The sequence below is a fragment of the Cimex lectularius genome, unplaced genomic scaffold (genome assembly GCF_000648675.2).
Source record: "Cimex lectularius strain Harlan isolate CLEC.00 unplaced genomic scaffold, Clec_2.1 scaffold380, whole genome shotgun sequence".
NCBI lineage: Eukaryota > Metazoa > Arthropoda > Insecta > Hemiptera > Cimicidae > Cimex > Cimex lectularius.
In genome coordinates, this window is record NW_019392937.1 from 84,918 (window position 1) to 107,531 (window position 22,614).

Below are 22,614 nucleotides of genomic sequence, written 5' to 3' on the forward strand. Positions count from 1 at the left end.
TTTATCTGTGCATATGTTAAAATATAGTATCCCAACGATACAGATAAATAAATGTGCATAATGATCTTGGAAATTACCATATAATATAAACCATCTTTTATTGTTTGTCCTTCTCCTCTTTTCACATAAATACCTTTTTTGTATATGAATCTTAGCTAAATTTCAACAAAACTATTTCTTAAAAAACTGTATAAATCCAAATTTTATGTTCAGATTAATAAATATTAGATTATGTATCACAAAGAAAAATAATCACGTAATGTAAGGTAAAAAATAAGTTGCATTCGTTTTCTTCGAATATATTTAAAGAGCGACATCTTCAGTAATTTCTGATCAATTTCATTCAAACTAATATCAATGTTCACTACCTAAAATAGTTTTTTGGTATTTGTTACTGCTGTTCGATTTCTGCCTGTACATAAACATTGGCGCCTGAAGGTTTTCTATCTGAATAGTGGTTTAAAGAGAGTGTGGGTGTGTGTGTCTGTTTCCATTTATTGATTTAGAAAGGAACTATTTTAATTTTTATTCTGTAACACCCACCGTGAAGGTTTTATTTGGTTGGCTAATGGTTGATTTTAATTATTTTTCAAAAAAGTCAGTGTCACAAGCGGGATTCGAACCACCTTCGGCTAAATACGCCGCCACTCTACCACTTGAGCTAACCTGACGTCGATCCTCTTGGCCACCATTTCTCCATCTCAACTTATAACCGCTCGAATTTTCCCTCTTTTTGCCATTTTCAAGTCACGACAGTTCAAGTGGTAGAGCAGCGGCATATTTAGCCGAAGATCGTGGGTTCGAATCCCGCTCGTGACACTGACATTTTTTTATCTCAACCAAGACCTCACATATAAAGAATAATTAATTCAAAGAAGTAACTTGGTCAATTGACCACTAATACGTAAATGGATTATTCATTAAATTGTGAGATTTCGCCGTGTTGTCTCAGAGGAGATAAACCTTAAATTTGGACGTTACCGATCATTTTAGTTTGCCTATCCTTAATGGCTTTCACCTCGAAAGGTGTCACTCGCCGATGTGCTGACCCTAGGATTCATACTTCTCGGCGTACCTTCATAGCGCTGGGTCGCTGTACCCTTAAACCAGATGCCCAAGATATCGTCACTCCCCATCAACGGGATTATGCTCCGACGAGGGCTGTAGAGAGCTTGGTCATTTCAGCCCCAAACGCATGAATACTATCATCTATCTTAATACTAATCAAATTCGATATGTCAGGCGCACAGATAAATAAATTCAAACATATACAATACCCAATATTAGTTATTTTTAATTTTTAAAAATAATTTCAGCCAGTTAAAAAAGTGCCGAATTAAACTATGTATTATTTACAGTACGTTTGTGTTTCATGAATATTTTATAGTTTTAAATATGTCCATTATTTATGGGTTTTTTCTACAATCAATACATTAACTTGTTATTGCTATTTTCATGATTTAAAAAAAAATTAAATTTTTTTGTAAAATTTCTTTTAGTACAAAGTTTACGTTGTAATGATCTACGGCTAAAATATGGCCATCAACATGTTTTATACTAAGAAGTCAGATAATGTTTTTTATTATAGACACTATTACTGAAATCTTATAAACATATAGAAACCAATCCATTTGGACACCTACTACTTTACAAAAATTGTAAAAACGAGTATATTGAAATTCTTTATTAAAAAAGTTTTCATCTAAAGATTTTAGTGGTTGTCACCCGAAAATGTAATTTTTCTTCTTTTTTCCAACCAGTAGAAACATTAACCCTGATCAACTACAACGGTTGCCCGTTATTACTACAGTCCCTTAGCATGAATTAAAGATGTTAAATAATAAAAAAAGAACCATCCAGCACAGATAGTACAATCAATCTGTATGACCGGCAACTGCCAAAATAATTATTTGAGTATGATGTATACTATGTATAAAAAAAATTTATCCATCCCTAACCAAGCCTGGAGGAACTTTTGCTTGGAAACAGAAATAATTAAAGAAAGTTCTCGTATTTTTAAACTTCTGGAAAAGGATTATATTAGTCCGTTAGGTTTATTACAAGCTGATAATGGGGTGTACACCACATCCTGTGAGGAGACCCTGAACCTGATGGCTAGAATTCATTTCCCCAGGTCAGACTCTTCCACTATCCCAGCTGATGTTGAACTACCAACACCAAATTGGAATAAGGCTAATGAGGTAATTTCCTGGGAGGATAGACATATACAGGAGGGAATACATTCCTTCAAGAAATACAAGGATGGAATATTCCCTGCCCACCTTCAACAGGAGACACCTAGTCTATCTAGTACAGTATGGGATCTCCTAAGGAGTTTACTGGCATTGGGATATATACCAAAATGCTGGAAGGAAATAAGGGTAATTTTCTTACCCAATCCAGGTAAGGTCTCATATCAATTACCTAAATCGTATAGACCTATAAGTATATCTTCTATTTTCATAAAAATTATAGAGAAAATTTTAGATAGATATATTAGGCTAGTGGAGGAATCTATAGATCTTATCAATAGGATCTCTTTCAGGTTGAGAATAAGGTGACCCTTATTTGGATACCAGCACATAAAGGACACAATGGCAATGAAAAGGCGGATGGCCGAGCCAAAGAAGGTTCTAATACTCCGTTTTTCGGGCCACAACCGCTATTAACTCACTCTAAGAGCACAATGAAAGAGAGTATCAATAGCTGGGGCATGAAACAATTCCTTAGGGAATGAAATTTATCCCCCGGACACAGGCACTCGAAAGAGTTTGTTAAGGCGATCAAACCAGTAGAATCAAAATGGCTATTCTCTATCTCAAGGAAGGGAATTATGAGGCTGAAAGGTATTCTGACGAGGCACTGCCCATTGAGAAGACACCTCTTCGTAATGGGTATCCTACCAGATCCCTTTTGCCGCTTCTGCAAAATAAAAAAAGAAACGGCAAGGCACTACCTCGCAGAGTGTGATAGGTATGCTAGGTCTAGATTTGAAATCTTTGAAAGAGAGGACATAACCAAATCACTCTCCGAGATAAAATTGTCCAAAATCTTGGGGTTTGTGAACAAGTCCAAGAGGTTAATGCAGTTAACCCCGCGGGTCTTGGTCGCCCACCCTGCATAATATATATATGATGTATACTTAGGTAAAAATGCATGCTTTTATTGATTATTCACAATTTGAACTGTTTTCTTACCTTGGGCAACTGTTGCTCCATATCTTTCACAAGAGCAATAATTTTCCTTTGAGACGTCGTACCGACATTGTTTCGTACATTTGGCTTCATCCTTACAGTCTGAAAAAATACAAAAACAATTGCGATTATAGAACTAGTTATTATACTAGTACTATTCTTATTTTAGTATAGTTATGTAAAAAATATCTTGAATTTTAATTTATATTGAATTTTTTATTTAATAATAAAATNATTCGCAATCTAGTGAGAATCACAAGTTCTTTTCTCTCAAGTTCCTCAGTTGGCCACTTATGTACAACTGGCTTAATTTCTTTCATACTATCTCTACAGCACTGGGTGCTAATTTAGAGTACCGTGTTTACTCCTGCAATAACGATGCAACGGATTCCAGTGTTTTCATGACGTAAATGTGGAAGCGGCCACTCTAAAACCTAGTACAAAATAAAATATAATATATTTATTTTACGTTTTGTATAGTGGTATAATAATTGTACATTCAAGTATATTTAACTGAGATAATCAAATGATTTTTTTTTAATTAACTTGTTTTAAATAAATTTTTGAATATTCACTGGTTAAAAATATATTTTTAGAATTGTTATAATTAAAGAGAGTTTTGTTGTTTAAAGAAAATTCACTGAGGCAAATATAGTGGCCACCTTTATACAACCCTCCATTCAGAATTGTACAACAATATTTAGTCCGTTTTAAAGGATTGGAGTTAAATAAAACACAGAGAAATCTCCCACTTGTGTTTACAATTGGATTTTGTAAATAAACCTTTGAATTGTCAATCTCTTCTTTGTTGGTTTTTCTGTAAAGCTTCTTTCTAACATTCCAGTGGTCTGATTTTGTATGTATTATTTGCAAGTTCAGTGTTTTTGAGGGTTTGTTTAACGTGTTACAAATTCGGCTAGAATCAATAGCATTATTGGATGATGGAATAAGTCAAGCGTAGCGGCCAAGGTACATACGTTCCCAGAAGAACTGTCCGAAGGATCTTCTATCGCAACCAAGATACTGTAAGTTACTGAAGAAATTGATCAGGTCGCCATCGTATCACATGTCATAGTGATGATAGTTTTATTGTTTGGAATGTACTCCATCATTGATATCCTACCGCTGTTGAAGTCAAACAACGACTTCAACAAGTTAGAAACGTTTATGTGTGGTGTTTAGTGACCGTTACGTAATGATTATTTGGAGGTCGTGAGATGCGGTCTGGTGAGACTTAGGTTTTATAAAAATGTTTTCTTTATCTTGCCGACGTTTCGATCATTATTGAGATCATCTTCAGGGTCTAAGATTTACAAACATTGTTTAAATTTTAAAAATACATGTAGTATGTGGGAAAAATAGAATTTATACAATGATAGAAATTTTATATTCAATCAAAGTATTTGTACTCAGTCAAAGTAGTTGTTTTCTGCGTAATTGTGCCATTTTTGCGTGTCGTGTTGAGAGTGCCAGTGAGATATTGCTCTTTTATGTTTATATACGTTGGATTTTGAAGAGGTGGAGAGGGAAGACAGGAATAGAAAGACATTTTTATATGAGGAGTCGGCTTCTTTTACGCAAAAGTAGAGGAAAAAATGGGGAATGGTTCGGGCTGATTATCTTTTCAGAATTATATAGACGGGGATAATTAGTGGAAGGAAGGCCAAATTGTTTAAGAATTAGACTATTTAGAAATGTTGGATGTGTGGAATGTGATGATATTTTTTATATGTTGTATACTATGTTTTGTGTGATGTGATGATGATATATGTATGTAATCGTTACTGATTGTGATTAATGATATTAGCGTAGAAATGTTTATGTTAGTTTACGCAATGTAAGGTGAAGACTTTTAGACGATGGATTGCGTGTGACAAGGCCTGCCACTGGTCTAGAACTTCTGATAAGGCACAGAACAACTCGGTTAAGTTTCCATGGTTTGGGCAGGCATTTCTATGGAAGGTCAAAAAAAGCTCGATCTTCATCGAGGTTTCCCTACTCGCTGCGCGATACATTTAAGATATGTAATAATAAGAAGTTGTTCCTTATATACCGTTAACTCAATTAGTTGCCTACGGTTTTATTTTTAATCATGACAATGCAAGGTCTCACTCAGATAGGATCGTTAGCGACTACTGGCACGGGCTTCAATTCAATGTTTGAAGTGGCCAGCATGTTGTCACGACTTAAACCCTATCTAACACCCTCGGGACGAGTTGTCCAAGAGCGAGTCGCCTAGTTGTAAGGTTGCAAAATTATTAATATATAAATTTTTCTTGTTTGGTATACAAAAAACCCTGGTCGGGACCTACTTCCCTGAGGAGTGATAAAAAAAGCGGGGAGAAAAGAGTAAGTGGCTGGACACGCTGGAGTCAACTACGGTGAGCATATTCCTTTATTTTCGTTAATTCCTGGATCCTTGTTCCTTTCTGGAGTGTGGTCGCTCCTCGTCCAAATAAATGTATTTGCAATAGTACTGTACTGAATTGATTTAATTTAGTTGAAATTTTGTTGTTTTTCTGTAAAGTGGATTTTTTAATTTTTTTAGAAAAGACATTTTTTGTTTATTACACGGCATTTTAATGTAAATATAGTTATTTCATTTGATTTCATGAGGCCACATTATATTATTATATTGGATGTATAAATGTGTTTTTTATATATTTCTTTTCTCCGGTTCTTGTTTTCTTTTGAGAATTCTTAGAGTTATTTGGTCGAGGAACGACTGGTTCGTTGGGAAGGCGAACACAGTGATGCCAGAGTATATGCGGTAGTTAAGAATGATGCTGTTGTATGAGTAAAAAATCCACAGCATTACATTTGAAACCTCATAAAATCGATGCCACATTTGTTCTTTGTTTTGCCATTTTCTTCTTTGTTTCCATAGCATCACTTTTGATAAAATTGTTTTACTCACATTATTTTCATTTAGCTATATCTTATAGTTTTCTTTTAACAGACCGAATAAAAAAAAACAAAAAAAAAACAACAACGATTAAGTATTTACTCAAAAAACGAGGGTGGCCACATATTTTATCCTCTCATGTATTAGAGAACTTACTACATATAACTCACTTACTTTTCGATAAAAGTAAATTTTCAGAAAGAACAATAATTAAATCAAACAATTTTACATATTTCATATAAAAAGAACACTTTTTTATTAATCGGATTTTAAATGAAAAACTTTCAAATTAAAAGTTGGTGCTTGCCTATAAACTGTTGGCTATGGCCTGTTATTAAATTCGATACCATAAATACTAAAGTTTATTTAATTTACTGAGCTACTCATTTGCCTAAAGGGCTGCGCTGGTAATAAAACGATATTCTTTATGTGTTTCTTCTCTTGAAACAGTCACGCCTTTAAGACATTCAACGTTTAATGTATAGAAACATTAATTCAATGACAGTCGTTCTGTAACGATTACTGTTATATTAAAATAAATTTTTCAATATTATAAATATGACGTATATTAAGAAATTAACAATTAAAAAATCTTATTTGCAATATTAACAAATTAACTATTTTATTGATTTTAATTTAATTATTTAATTAAGAGTTTTTTAAAGTCATATATGTTTAGCAGTCATAATTGTCCATATTAATTACTTCAATTAATTATTCTTTTTATCTCAAATTTTTTCATCTCAGCCAAGGCCATAGATAAAAATAATAATTAATTGAATCAAGATTTTATTAAACGTATCAAGATTAATGAAACGCATTTTACATTCAAAATATACAATAGTCAGGATTGGTAGTAAACCGGGAAATTTATTTTGTATCTGGTCTCGTATTTCTTTGGAAATGTTATCTCCTGAAAGAAGAAAGGAAGAATAAAATTTCCCGTCAAAGGAAATCCAGTTGAAATGGCACAATACACATCACGCATCAGTAGCAACACTTGACCCAAACCAGCCGACACTCTCAACCACGCGGATAACCAAAAATCCGTCCTGGCACAGACAGGAAAAAGTAATAAAAGGGCACGAAGCGGACGTAAATGTGCCATAATCGTAAATCTGATACGAGTTTGTCGGATTCGTCTCTTATCCATATTTTAAATGTTAGATTCACCGATTCTCTTTCTCATTTTTGATTTACAGAGTGTGTTCAATTTTTATGAATATATGTTCGGAAAGTTGTCACGAACAAAGGGACAGAGCCACTTTACAAGACTTTTTGATCAAATTATATTTGATATTATATTTGATATTATATCAAATTTGATCAGATAAAATATGTAAGACTTAGAATCCTTAGACTAGAAAATATTTGTCGAACTCCTTAGCCACTCGGCCACCGCGCTACCCCCCCACCAAAAAAAGAGGTATTTTCTACAAAATTTTGAAAATTGAGATAGAATGAATAAGGTTTATCAAAATGTAAGAATATATTTACTATAAAGAAATTACTCTTAAGTAGTGAGCTTATTTTGGTACCACACAAGTGAAAACTTCTATAACCTCATGAAAATGTTCTGAATATAAAATAAAATTACGATTACAACAAAAATTATATACTTTTTGGCGCCCAGTTGTGCTTTGTACGCCGATTTCTCGGTCCTGCCATATTTTAGTTTTATTTGGAGCAGTTAAGTTGTTGTCAAACCGCCCTGGTGAAGACATCGGATATTTTGTTAAATTGATTGTCTGATTGATACAATTTCGTCGTAGTCCCTGGAAATGGTGGCGTTACGTTCTTTAGATCGTGGTTTTTCGTCACACCCGTATTTTCGTCGATCGAACTGTTCCTCTGGCGTGATAGCTGTCTCCATCACGAGATAAAGGTTTTCGGTTATTTTTTCCAAACGATCTTTTGCTTTCCGATCCTCTCCGAAGGTCGTGGGTTCGAATCCCACTCGTGACATTGACTTTTTTATATCAACCAAGACCTTAGAAATGATAATTAATTGATTGAAAGAAGCAACTTGGTCAATTGACTAAGAAAACGTAAATGGGTTATTCTTAATTATTTTCTCTTTCCAATTTCCGTTATTATTCGGTTGTATTAATTTTCTGTTTTGAAATTTAATTTCATCTGCGACACAGTCCAACCAGTTTTTCTTCCTGAAAAGTTTGTCCTCTTAAAAAAATTATCTTCCCACGGCGTATATATATTTTTATAATCGTTGGGAAATATTTAAAAGTATTATAAGCAAATATCCGAAAAGATAGAATGTCACAAAGAGTAGCAATATCTAAATCCTGTTTTTTATGTTAGCAATGCCAAGCGGCGGTTTTATTTGATGGTCCTGGAAAACGTATAATTGGACATTCTTTTTAATGTTTTTCAATGACGGGCCGGTTGATAATTTTGAAGATTGGCCTTTTGTGTCTCAAAGGGTTTTAAACTGGGATATTATTCCACAACAAACCCAAAATGTTAAAAATGTGAGATTTTTTCTCGATACCATTGGAATTTCTTTTAAAATTTAACTAAAAGTGATTCACCAGCAATGTTATAATCATTTTAAGTTGGGAAAATATGCCGTGAATATGGAAACTGAGGACTTGTATTGCAAGATTTGCACAAACGTGTAAACCAATTATATCAATAACATAATCATTGCCTTAACCTTAATTTAACCATGGTACGCTCCCAATTATGGAATATATTGTGCTAGGTATTAGAGTGTCTGCACATTTTTACGTCATGAAAATACTGATATATGTTGCATTGTTATTGCAGGAGTAAACACGGAATTATTTATATTGCTTCGCTATTATATATCGACCTTATTGATGCTAAGCGCACACTCCTTATCGTTGAGTTTCCCGTGCGTTCCAAGGAGTAATAACAGGTTTCGGATTATACCCAATGCGTCCAGAAGGTTTTTAGAGTACCTAGCCGATGTTTGTTCGAACGTAGGTATCATCACGTAGGCATGGTGTATTTACTTTTCCCCAATTAGGACGCATCGGGTATTTACTTTACACCACAGGGACGCATGGGGTGTGATTAAGTTGAAGCGGGTCGCATGGGGTAAAACGCGCTTCTTATGTCAAGGCATAAACACTGCCATCTTAAAAGTAAGAAGACCCTAAGAAATAATGTAAGAATAACTTAGCCCCATTCTCCGTCCGACGGTGTCATCACATGCTGTTTCCAGGTGTCAAGGCATCTGGTCGACGCTATGATTCCAACTGTTTTTCGGAGGATGTCAAACACCGATCGGTCAGCTCGAAGGTCCCTTCACACATAATGGGGAATATGGAAATCGTAGAGATTTTTAAGAAAACACAATCAATACATTGACCTTTGGTTTTAGCAGTATGAAGTCAAGGGTCTTATCAAGACATACGCAGATAAATACACTCAATTGCAGAACACCAAATCAAGGCATATATCAATATATTCAATAATCGAAAATCGGAATAGGGGGCCGAAATTGGTTGATTATGTTTTTAATACATTATATTTAGTGGTCTATAGGCCAAATTATTTCTTTCAATTAATTAATCTTTTTATGTAAGGTTTCGGTTATAATTAAAAAGTTAGTGACACGAGCGGGATTCGAACCCACGACTTTCGGCTAGATACGCCGCTACTCTACTACTTGAGCTATCGTGACTTCGATCCACTCGGACACCTACTCCCCATCTCAACCTACAAATTTTCAAAATTTCCTGTGTTTGCCATTTTCAAATGTCGTGTAATCAGTATGCGATTCTCGGCGACATACGAAGTGGCCAGGGGGAGCTGTTTGAGAAGCTATACTTCGTTCTGGTTGAAATTATGCCCTCCGATGGTCACTATATATTAAAACTATCTTCATATAAATGAGGATTTATTATTTAATTTTTCTACGCGACCATAGAACTTCATGAAATTACCTCATGTATATAATTTGCAGCCTCCGCATTATTTGTCTGTATCTCCTCAAAACCAGAGATAATTTTCTAAAAATCTATATCCTATTTAATTAAAAGTGTCGCAAAAAGACTCACTTTATCTTTAATTTGATTGAAATAAAAGCAATAAAAAAGTAAGTAAGATGGTTACGCATATTGAAATTACTTTGTTTTTTACTTTCTTTTTAACATAGAAAAATGCTAATTTTTATGTGTATCGACAAACACTTAAAAAATACTCATGGACATCCACTGAGCAGATGAAAATATTTTTACGGAAATATTTATTTGCGTTCAAAGTTGAGAGAGAACGATGTTAATAAATTATCTTTCCCGTATTTCCCTCGTCGGGAGACAAAATGAACAAGAAATATTCATAAGATTCGTCTGAATCGCCTCTTGTGGCTTTCGCTCTGTTACCCAATGTGTACAAAAGCGGCGGAGACGCAGGAGAAAGGTCTCCAGGCTGTGGGGTTGTGGTTAGGTCAACTTTTTAATAATGTAACAGCCTATATGTAGGGACGCCGGGGTTCGGTTTTATTGGCCGAGTTTACAACGTATGTATAAAGAATCTTAGCTTTTTCTTCATATTGTACCCCTGTTTATAAATAATGTCTCTCCTGTGGCGCGCTATAAAACTCGTTCGTCACATTGAAATGACCTTTTATAGTCTTGTACACGTACTGACAATATTTCTTATGTCTTATACTGTCAGGAAACAGTACCTCTGACTCAATTCCCATGTATCACAAAAACCGATTAATATCTTTCATTATGGGTAAACTAATATAAACTTTATATTTTACATTTATTAGGTTTCGTGGTCTGCTTGACAAAAATAAATTCTTTCCAATTAATTAATCTTTAATTAAGGTTTTGGTTGAGATAAAAAAGTCAGTGTCACGACCGGGATTCGAACCCACGACCTTCGGCTAAATAATCCGCTGCTCCACCACTTGAGCTATCGTGACTTCCATCCACTCAGACACTAACTTCCCATCTCAACCCCACCTTTGAATTTTCCCTCCTATTTGCCATTTTTGAAATGTCGTGTAATCTATTTGATTCTTGGGGACAAATGAAATGGCCACGGAGAGCTTTAGTGAAGTACACTTCATTTTGCTTATTGCATTTATTGGGTTTCGTGGTTTGCTTGGCTAAATAAATTATTTTCAATTAGTTAATCTTAAATTAAGGTTTTGGTTGAGATAATATATAAATATGAATTTATATTTTTACTTTTTAAATTTATAAAGTAAGATGATTTTATTACTTTAATATAATTATATGACTTGTTTATAAAAATAATTCACTAATTTTACCACTATATCAACATTATTTTATATAATACAATTAATTAAGGTTTTTAGTTGACATAAAAAAGTCAATGGCATGAGTGGGATTCGAACCCCCGATCTTCGGTTTGATACCGCTGCTCGACCACTTGAGCTATCGTGACCTCGATCCACTCGGACACCAACTTCCCATTTCAACCGCACCTTTTGAATTTTCCCTCCTTTTTGCCATTTTTCAATTCATTATTTTATATGGGGCTAAAATTGATCAATCGAAATTTATTTTCTTATAAATTTATCTAATAACATAGATTTAATTCATTATATAATTTTCAAATCGAACGGTTCAAATATTTTGGAATATGGGTTTCAACATTCTCCTAAAGAATGGGAAGTCAATGAGAAGTTACTTGTAGATGACTTTGGCAAAATCATATAAGCCAATACGAAGGAATTGGAGTGTAAATTTAGTGCAGTGGTGATGATTGTTCAAGGATGCAAAATTCAATATCTTTCCAGACAAATATCTGTTACAGAACCAAAAAATGATAAAAATATAAATATTTATACAAAAAACTGTAAAATGTCACAAAAGAAACAAAATTTTGTTTTCAAAATGAGATGAATATAAATATTTGAAATAAATGTTTAAATCAAATAACCACCGCCGTTATAGCCGTTGACCAGCTTCGGCAGGTACGAAATATTCTTTGAACACTCGACGGGCGTTTTTGATTTGTTTCTTTGGTTGAGGCCGTAAGTTGGACCTCCACTCTATTTCGGCCAAAGGAAGAATCTGTGCCAGAAAAAATTGTCATGATTTAAGTTGAATGACTTGGCACTGTAGTTCCTACACTGAATGCTTCCGGTGGGACTATGTTTTTTTCTTCAAGCTTCCTGCTGGATTCACTTTGTACCCATTGTTGAAACACAAACTCTAGATTATTCCAACGAATTATTAAATATGGCGATTTGAAAAAAATCAAATGCAGCAATGATGGCACAAACCGCACTAATAGAATGACAAAACAAGAATGGTAACGCTTTGAGGTGAAACAAAACAAAATTAATGTTATTCAAGAAAGTTACATCAAATTTATAACTATAATTAATTAATACACCGACCAAAAATACAAAAGATTTCTTCAACGAGGCTGTTCATTGGTTATGTCATAAGAGAAAACTTTAAACTGTTGTCCTGAAAATGTTATTTTTTCAACCTTTTTATTACGTTGGTGCGTTTTTGTGGAAAACTGCTGCATCCATTTCCATTTTTTTTGTTTCATTCAGCGTGTCAAGGGGCTTATGCTAAACAATATTTGTTTATGAATGTATTCACTGAGACGAAAATAGAAAAAACATATTTAAACTAAAAATTAAATTGTAGAACGTTTTCAGGGGCGGATTGCTCCCCTTATGTTTAATGAAAAATTGGATGTAAGTCCTTTTTTATAAGATATCAGTAAAAAGCATCAGACAAAGGAAAATGTAAAATATCTAAGTGTTGTTTTTAAGGAGTGCGTAAAGCTCACAAATCACACTATATAAATTAGATAGATGGCTAGTTTTACAATACTTTGCTAATAACGTCAGAGATAGCAAAATGTATACTGAGCCCAAAGGGTGTCTGTATCACGTATAAGGAACAGTGTTTATCTGCCCAATGCTTTGCATGTAAAAGCCTCGGGATAAATGTTAAAACTCAAGAGGACAATAGATCTAAAAGAATGACAAAGAATAACACTTTTGAAAATAACAAAATCGTGTAGAACATCTCCTACTCCCTGTAGGTCCCATATTCTCTCCACCAATTAAGCTCTCCGACAAAATATAATAAAACTTCGACCGCTGAATGATGTAATAGTACTATTTATCTCCAATTTGAGTTAATCTGGCGTAGAGTGTCTTGGAGGGTCGCCAAGGAAGAAGGGTTTAAACTTCATTGGACAAAAAACTCATAACAGGATAAATGAGATAGAAGAACATAATGGAAACTATCCGTGAGTTATTTTCCAATATCATTATCCTCGACAATGTCAATGGAGTTTGGCATAATGGTTTAGTCCATGGGTTGATGTAATATAACTCTCCCCTCAACAATAAAAATAGTCCACTCTTATATGTTATCCAGACAATTCTCAATCATCTCTCTTCCAGACAATTTTTTTTGTTCAGCGGCTTCCCAACCAAAAAACTGATGGTATTCCTCAAGGCTCTATACATTGACCCATGCTGTTCCTTGTATATTATAGCAAAATATCTCGCCCGAAGAATTTGAAAATGACTCTCTACGCTGACGTCTAACCCGCACATCCCGACATCATTTGTTTTCCAAGGTTTACTAAGTGCATAAACGCAACAAACTACAACATCCGAATTCATACCGTCCCATCAGTTCACTACTAATTTTAATAAGTTCGCCGTCATGGTTCTGCAATGTGGTCGTACTGTGGGCATCGTCCGATCCTCCCTTGAGAAGAAGGATTGCTATTCGGCGACTACCTTGAAGTCGAACAAGATTTCGATCAAGTCTGGCATCTTGGTGTACCTGCTTCTTTTTCCTTATGTATATGTATATGTATATATATATATATACTTATGTAAGAACCATTTTTGGTGGCTTATTGGAGAAATACAGTTTATTTAGCACATTTGTATTATGTTAATGTAATGAATCTGATGTGAACCTGATTTTAAATAATTCAATATTAAAATTATAGCATAAAAATCCTGACTATTCGTGTGCATATGTTATACTTCATACCACAGGGGACGTTAAAGGACACGGGTTAACTTTCACACTAGGAAAAGGAACAGAAGTCGGTGAGCTAAGTTTTAAATTTATAAAATAAAAAACAAATATTTATTTACTTATTAATGTTTTCAGTTATTTCTGGTATAAAAGCGTTGAGCAGTTATGTCATTGGTGAGTCCATTGGGGTGATTTTCAAAGATTTTTCCTCATACTGGAGGAAACTAACAAGCGACAGCCAACTGAGATGGGTATTTATATTGCAGAATTTTGAAAATTGCCTTTAACTGCCTATAATTCTTTATTAGATAGGGCCAGAGAAAGGTGTCATGCATTTGGCAACAGCAGCTATAATAAATGCCCTTTGGGACCTGTGGGGAAGGATTGAGAGTAAACCCGTATGGAAACTGCTGTCCGACCTCAGCCCAGAGCAGCTTGTGTCTGTCATTGATTTTAGATACATGTAGGATGAAATTCAACAATTAAATGAATTTTTAAGAGACCAGTTATTTATTTACAGAACTGATGTTATTTCCAAGGAAGAAGCAGTACAAATGTTGAAAGATGGTATGAAAGAGAGGCCGGCAAGAGAAGCCGAATTATTAACAAACGGCTACCCTGCATACACTACTCNAAAAAAAAAAAAAAAAAAAAAAAAAAAAAAAAAAAAAAAAAAAAAAAAAAAAAAAAAAAAAAAAAAAAAAAAAAAAAAAAAAAAAAAAAAAAAAAAAAGAATCGAAATGCTCTCTACTCTCCGTAATGCACAAACGTGCGCGTCTTCACACTCTAACCACTGCAACTGGAAAGTTTAATTCATGTTTTTCAAAGGTTTTCATCAGCGAACATGATGCGGTTCTTTAAAATCCAACATAGGGTTAACAAAATATCTCTTAAGATGACGAAAAAAGTTTTGAAAATTCAAACATATTTCGGTTTCGAACCCAAACTAAAAAATTTAATATATACTCTGTATGTATAAATATAATTCAACCGGGCCATCTAAAAAGGACACCCTGTATTTACGTATACATTACATATCTGTATCATTCTTTGTCGGATCTATTATCAACGACATACACGATGTGTAGAGATTAGTGACCGTTAATCGATAGTTATTCAGATATCGTGAGATGCGGTCGGGTGTGATGTAGGTTTCAGAAAAGCATTTTCTTTTCGTGCCAACGTTTTGATCTTTTATTGAGTTCATCTTCAGGGCTCAAAGTGTTTGTCTTCTGCGTAATTGTGCCTTCCTTGCGTGTCGTGTTGAGAGTCGCATCTCACGATATCTGAATAACTGTCATACACGCTTTTGAGCTAATAACCGACATGCGATGATATTATATCTTGACAGATACCCAACCGAAGATAATGATCACTTGAGAAACTAATAGACTACAATTCTCAATTATATCTGTACTGCAAAATAGCAGAAAATAGAAAACTTAAAACTAAAAAATAATATTTTCATAACATGCACATAATATTGGTCTGCAAGTCGGTAAACTAATGTAGACCGGCACAGGTTCATCGTGAGTGCAGAATATGTTGCAAAATTCAGATACGTATCAATTTCAACTATACTTCATTTTCAGATAAAATCATCCTTGACATTATCTCAGCCAATACCTTACTTAAAGATTAATTAATCGAAAAGAATTTATTTGGTCAATCGGGCCCCGAAACCTAATGAATTTAATAAGCAAAATGAAGTATACTTCCCTAAAGCTCTCCGTGGCAATTTCATTCGTCGCCGAGAATCAAAGAGATTACACGACATTTGAAAAATGACAAAAAGGAAGGAAAATGCAAAACGTGGGTTGAGATGGGAAGTTCGGGTCCGAGTGGATCGAAGTCACGATAGCTCAAGTGGTTGAGCAGCGGCGTATTAAGCCGAAGTTCGTGGGTTCGAATCCTGCTCGTGACACTGACTTTTTTATCAAAACCAATACCTTACTTAAAGATTCTCTTTAATGTTTATTGGCCAATGGACATTGAACATTCATTGATAGACAATCACAACATTAAGTTTTCAATTATTTCATGGCTATGAATTATTTATTAAAAATTTAGTGCCTGCTTCTTTGTTTAAAATTAATCTGAATATACCACCGTTGTAATTATTTCAAAACAGGAACTCATTTCCCATGGAAATAATAGGCAAATGTATTATTAAATAAAGTAATATGACACTTATAATTATACTTTTTTATCCAATGAACTGTAATTTCCAATATAACAAAGCTAATTTAATTAAATATTGTTAAACCCTTCTAATCATAAAAAGATTATTCAAATTAAAAAACTATTAAGTGTAGCAAACTATTAAATAACGTGTAATGGTGCTTGAAGAGGGTACTGGGAACAAAAAGTGCTCCAGAATAGTAGCTCGATTTTAAATGTAAAATGATGTTCCTTTAATTGACATTGCTTTGTAAAAATCATTCCAATCCGATACTCATTTAATTGGTATAATTTAAGTACTACGCGTGAACGAAAACCTTTTGTACAAAACACAGTGGTTGCTTCTTGTTGGTTTAAACGCTAACATCAAGGTAGTTCTGATTCTCCAACGACTGAAAAGCGATATTCGTCTCCTCTCCTTTGAGTTTTCTTTCTGTGTACACCTGTTTGTATATACTAACTTAAAACAGAGTACATCCTCATGTAAGCTGGGTTTTTTTCTGTTCATTATACGTAAATTATAATTTAGGTAAATATTAGTGGACAGATTAATTTGGAAAAAATGTTTATATTTGTCACTATAAAATCATTTGTTATAAGATAGCAGTGAAGATGCTTACAATGTAAGTAACAAATTCTAAATTAAAATAAAGTTAAAATTAGGTAGAACGAAAGGCTTCATTGCTTTTCAACCATTGATGATGTAGTACCACCGAAAAAGTACACAGAATCAAGAAAAAATATGGATCTATTCGACTAGAATTATTATAATCCTCTACATCTTTTTAAAAATATGTTTTAACGTTTTCAATTACCACAATATTAAGTGATGGTAAATTTAATGCAGAATTTGTTTAAATAAAACATTTTTATGGAATTCAAGGACCGGACATTTTTGCCCAACTGTCTCTGCATTATGGAGATTTATCTATCCGATGGATAACACAAGAAACTATGCAGTACTCTAGGCAAGGCGCATTTATATTATTATATCCGTTCATATATCACGCAGTCAAACTAGGCAATTTTCTGGAAAAGAACACGTTAACAAATTTCCTATGGGGAAAAGTGTTTCCTTTTAATTTATGTTTAAACTGACATTCGCTTATACCTGGTATAGAAATACCTGTGTTTAACAAGCCAATTTGTCTAAATGTGGTATCGACTCTTTAGGGTTTGTTAACATGCTGACCAACAGAAACAAATAAACTCTTTATATTCTACACCAATTTATTGTGCGTTTGGCGTTAATTTGTTGTTTGAAATAAAAGTAATTTTAAGGTTTGAAAAGTTTGCCATCAAAAATAAAATAAATTATCAGGAAAAGATTTTCTTAATACTACTGTGGTCGTAACCTCCAATAAACGTTTTTAAAAGTTATGTGCGCAAAATTATAATGGTTCGGTCATTCTAGTTTTTTTTTATTTGTTTCCATGATTCGAAACAACTTGTGACATTTGGATTCGTTATGTGCGTTTATATTGAAAATTTAATTTCATTCTTTGATGAAAAATAAAAATTAACAAGGCAAATATCGCTTTACCTGACAAAAAATGGTTAAACTTTCGAGGTTGCCGGTTGATATTTTTTAAAATTATATATTGATCTTTCAAACGATGAAAATTTTATCTATTAGTACGGATTTGCCTAGACTAAACATAAGGAATAAATAAAATAACAAGATCTCATTTGCAATTCTGATCTGCGAGAACCATCTTTTACGTGCATTGCTCAATTGATCTATCGTGTATTTAGATTACTTTGGTTCGTCGACCACTATAAAGGTTCAATAACGAAAAGAATACAAATTAAACCCATGGGGGCAGAGGCAAAATTGTTTTAGACGGTAAAGCATTCAACCCTGAAAATGAATTCGTGACCCTGTGGAAATAATCACTTTCCCATAAAATCTAATTTAACAATAATGATACTTCAAATACGAAAATTACCTACTTTTGTTTATAATATATTGTTTTATAAAAGGGTAACGCTTTGTCTTTTAAGTAATTATACATTATTCGTAGGTTTTCGGTTTGTCTATGTATTTTTATAATGTCGTAAAGTATTGAGAAAAATCTACGAACAGCAATAAATTGCATAGAACAAAAATATAGTACATAAGATTAAATCGAGCGAGAAGCTATTCAGAAATAGCACATCTACACATTAACTACTAATTAATCTTTTTACGTAAGGTCATGGTTGACATTTTCATTTCAATTCTCATTGAATTCAATCAGGATTCGATTCTCGGCGACACGTGAAGTAGCAACGGAGAGCTGTTAATGAAGATATACTTCGTTTTACTTATTAAATCCATTATTGTTACTGGTCTGATTGACCAAATTTTTTCTTTCTAGTAATTAACCGTTTTACGTAAGGACTTGGTTGACATTTTCATTTCAACCAAGACCTTACGTAAAAAGATAGATTAATTAATTGAAAGAAGTAATTTGGTCAATCAGACCACTATGTAATGGATTTATTAACTAATAATTATCACTCTCACTCTTTGACGATCACGATTTCACTATGTTTATTACAAGACCTTCCAAAAAAAGAATAATTAAAGAAAATATTTAATAATTTAGTTCGGTAAATATTCTTGATGCCACAAGTAATGTGATTGATTGAATAGAATTCCTTTCCTCTCATAATTTTTGCATTCTCGAAATATCAACATTTAATTTAATGTGTAGAGGTTAGTGACCGTTAATCGATAGCTATTCAGATATCGTGAGATGCGGTCGGGTGTGATGTAGGAGCACTCTCAACACGACACGCAAAGATGGCACAATTACACAGAAGACAAACACTTTGAGCCCTGAAGATGATCTCAATAAAGGATCGAAACGTTGGCACGATAAAGAAAATGTTTTTCTGAAACCTACATCACACCCGACCGCATCTCCCGATATCTGAATAACTATTTAATTTAATAATTTTGAATAATTTTTTTTTTTAGTAAACAATTTATTTCACGCATTGATTGAAGCGTCTCGCCACATTGATTTCCAGTGAGAGTCAAGCGACGGGAAAAACACCTAGTCAATATTGATTTCCGATGGCGAATTTGTAGGTGAATAATTCATGCAAGGGGCCGTGTGATTGACAGCGGATTACCTGAAGGAGGAAGACGACGGTGACATTGCAAACCCGTGTAACCAGGGAGACACTCGCAGACGGCGTCGTTCGCCCCCAGCTGCCTGCAAATACAAAAAAATCATTAAACACCCTTGCAAAAAAAAAAAAAAAAATCAGATATACAATATTGCAATAAAGACTGTAATATTCGTACATCCCGTTCACGATTAAAAAAAGTACACTTGTAAAATTAAATGATTTGACTACCGTTTAAAATTTTGCATTAAATTCATACAATGCTCAGCCGCTTAGCCTATTATTTTAACGGATAAATACATAAAAAGTTAGCCGTTTAGGTCGCTGGGAAGTTGAATGAATTGACTTGGAAAATGTCGGTCATTAGGCTCCCACAGCCTATCCTATAATCATTAGGGCCGCTCATTATGCCCAAAAGTTTCGGCAATTCGGAAAAACCTTCTTTTTGAAATTGTAATTACAAGTGAATCGTATTAATTTTTAGGACAATCGGATCAAGTCCATCTACAAAGAAGCGACTCAGACGCAGGCAGCCTGATAAAAACTCTCATGAATATTGAATTTCTTTTTTATTCAAAAGGCATAGAAATTCAGACGAATGGGAAATTCTAGTTTATTATTCTACACTTATTTAGATCATCTTGAAAATTCTCTCCTGTTTAATTTAAGAGCAATTGCTCAATTTAAACAATTTTCATACCGATATATATTGAACATTAGGCAACAAGAGAGATAGACATTTTTAAATACATTGATTACTATTTAAAATCCAATTTTAGGAAATAATAAGAATTTATAAAATGCCTGCAAAAAAATCTGCAATATATCGTCACTGATCATTTTAGTCAATCGATTTCTTACTGTGTTTGTCTATTAATTCGAGTTTTTTCACTTCGCCATGACTTCATCTTCATCGTTAAGACGGGAAGATAGGCATACCAAAATGAACGGTACCGACCCGATTATTGGTTCTTCAAGTTAACCAAAAGAAATATTCTTACATAAAGATGATCCTTATATTTATAATAAATTTTCTTTCCGACCACAGGTATTTTTCCCCTTGTCATAAAAAAATACATAAAATGGTTCTATATTTTCGTTTGTTCTATGCGATATCAATCTCCCATTAACGCACCTCTATAGAACCAAAGCACTGTTGCCCTGGTGTGTTTTTGGATATATTTCAATGTTTCAGCCCTTGGCACTCGGGAATACTGTAGAAGTTCCATCGGATCTTACCAGCTATGTTTAGATTTTCACTTCCAAATATCCTTCGTGACTTCAATATCTCTTTTCGAACCCATTCTTCCAGGTGTCTCACAGGTCCTTGCTTTTCTCATGTAATACAACCTACCGACCCATACAACCTAATACTATCACCCCTTCCTTTGTCGATGATAATGTAATTCTTTCTTTGTTAAAGCACTTAAATTGCAGCAGTAGTAGTAAATTTACTTTCTTTACCACTATTTCAAAATTGGCTCACTGTATCTACCTATCTTGATCTCTCTTTCTCTCGCCCTCTCTTTTCATTGATATCTATATTTTCTCCCTCCCCTTTTGATCCTTCTTATCTCATATTCAATTGTATTATGCTTTATGACTCTCTCACACTCTTTAAAGAAGAAATTGGAAAACCGTTTTCTATTCATCCTATGACTACTAGATCTCATTTTGCCTCACAAGTTTGGTCCCCTCTCTACCAACCACTATAAATTTTGAAAAAATAAACCACTTGTCACAAGACGCTAGGGGTCGCCTATGGACACGTTTAGATGGGATAAATGCCCGCTTCCATCACAGAAGGTAGGTGAATTGAATTTCGGGCTAATAAGAACTCAATTATCAATTATTAATTATTAATTGCGACAAGAAAGTTTTAGGCCTGTTTATTTTAGTTTGTATAAATTTACCGTTAAGTTAATAAATTTATTTTTGGTTAAGTAAGTTTTGGTGTATTTAAATTTATCTCTGCTACCAGGGTAGTAAACCCAATTAATATTGCGTATAGGGACACAAAGTTTTAAAACTTCTACGCAATCGACGTGTCTGTGCACGTTTCAATCCTGCAAAAACCTGCAGGTTACAGAAAAACAAATTCTACTGAGGACTCCAAATTTTTGCTTTTCTCTTTTCTGTTGCAGGGGATCTTTCCACGTTCAAGCTACTAGGTGTTAGCTTCGCCGTGAACCACGCTCTGCTACCAGGTGTCAGCTTGCTCTATCCTGCAACGAACTTCGGTTACCTAAACTTACGTTAAGTCCGGGAAATGGCTCGCAGTTTCCATAGCCCACGTACAGCGAAATCAGCAGAGTGCGCTGTGATGAAAGCGTGGGGGAAATTAAAATAAATAGAAGTATAATGAAAAGCAAAAATAAAACAAAACCTTCTTTACCAAAAATAAATTTATTAACTTAACGGTAAATTTATACAAACTAAAATAAACAGGCCCCAAACTTTCTCGTGGCAATTAATAATTAATAATTGATAATTGAGCGAACGGAGAAGCTTAATCGGTGGAGACAAAAAGCACTTACGGTTTAACAGTTAGAGAAGCTAGGATCAGTCCGCTGCAGAGATCAGGAGGCGAGTTCTTATTATCCCGAAATTTAATTCACCTACCTTCTGTGATGGAAGGGGGCATTTATACCACCTAAAGGTGACCATAGGCGACCCCTAGCGCCTCGTGACACACTCGAAGAGTTTTCTATGATATGAAATACAACGCTTTTATAAACATAATAACGCATACAATTAGTTATTATATTGTAAATTAAGTAGTATGTGATAACAATATTGTCAATTCTAAAGATAGTTTATGGGAAAAAAGTTTTTTGTTATATATAGGAAAAACAGGGCTGCATTTCTGAAATTGACGTACGTCAAGTCCGTAGTTGCACGGCTGAAAAGCTTTATTTTTCGTTTAAAATAATGTACTGGCTTTATAAGATTAATTACTTTTTCTGGGTGGAGTAAAACCGGCGGAAAATAAATTTGGCTCATATCAATTAAGCCTTGTATGAGCAAAAAAAATTCAATAGGTTTTTTAAATCCTGCAATAGACTTTATTTAGAAAAATCAACAAATATTTAAATTAATTCAATAATATAGTTTATCGTCCTGGAACATTCATACATGATGGTATATCACATCGACATGCGGTATCGATGGTTGTCAATATGATAGGACCTAGATGGTGGGTCTATCTTCCAATCCG

At 33.9% G+C, this 22,614-nt stretch overlaps 1 protein-coding gene and 1 long non-coding RNA gene across 2 annotated transcripts in view; one reads left to right on the forward strand and one right to left on the reverse strand.

Moving 5' to 3' along the window:
- Positions 1-22,614, reverse strand: part of LOC106671005 — a gene marked incomplete at its 3' end in the record, with an annotated part of 156,615 nt that overhangs the window by 76,641 nt on the left and 57,360 nt on the right. Inside the window, exons 4-5 of the mRNA XM_024229416.1 lie at positions 19,401-19,483; positions 3,198-3,296 (exon numbers count right to left, since the gene is read on the reverse strand). Coding sequence (XP_024085184.1) covers positions 3,198-3,296; positions 19,401-19,483 — 182 coding nt within the window. The remainder of the gene's footprint in view (positions 1-3,197; positions 3,297-19,400; positions 19,484-22,614) is intronic.
- On the forward strand, positions 14,040-14,723 carry LOC112127882. Its single transcript, XR_002910769.1, has 4 exons — positions 14,040-14,167; positions 14,232-14,347; positions 14,405-14,559; positions 14,617-14,723. It is a non-coding gene; the product is annotated as an uncharacterized LOC112127882 (long non-coding RNA).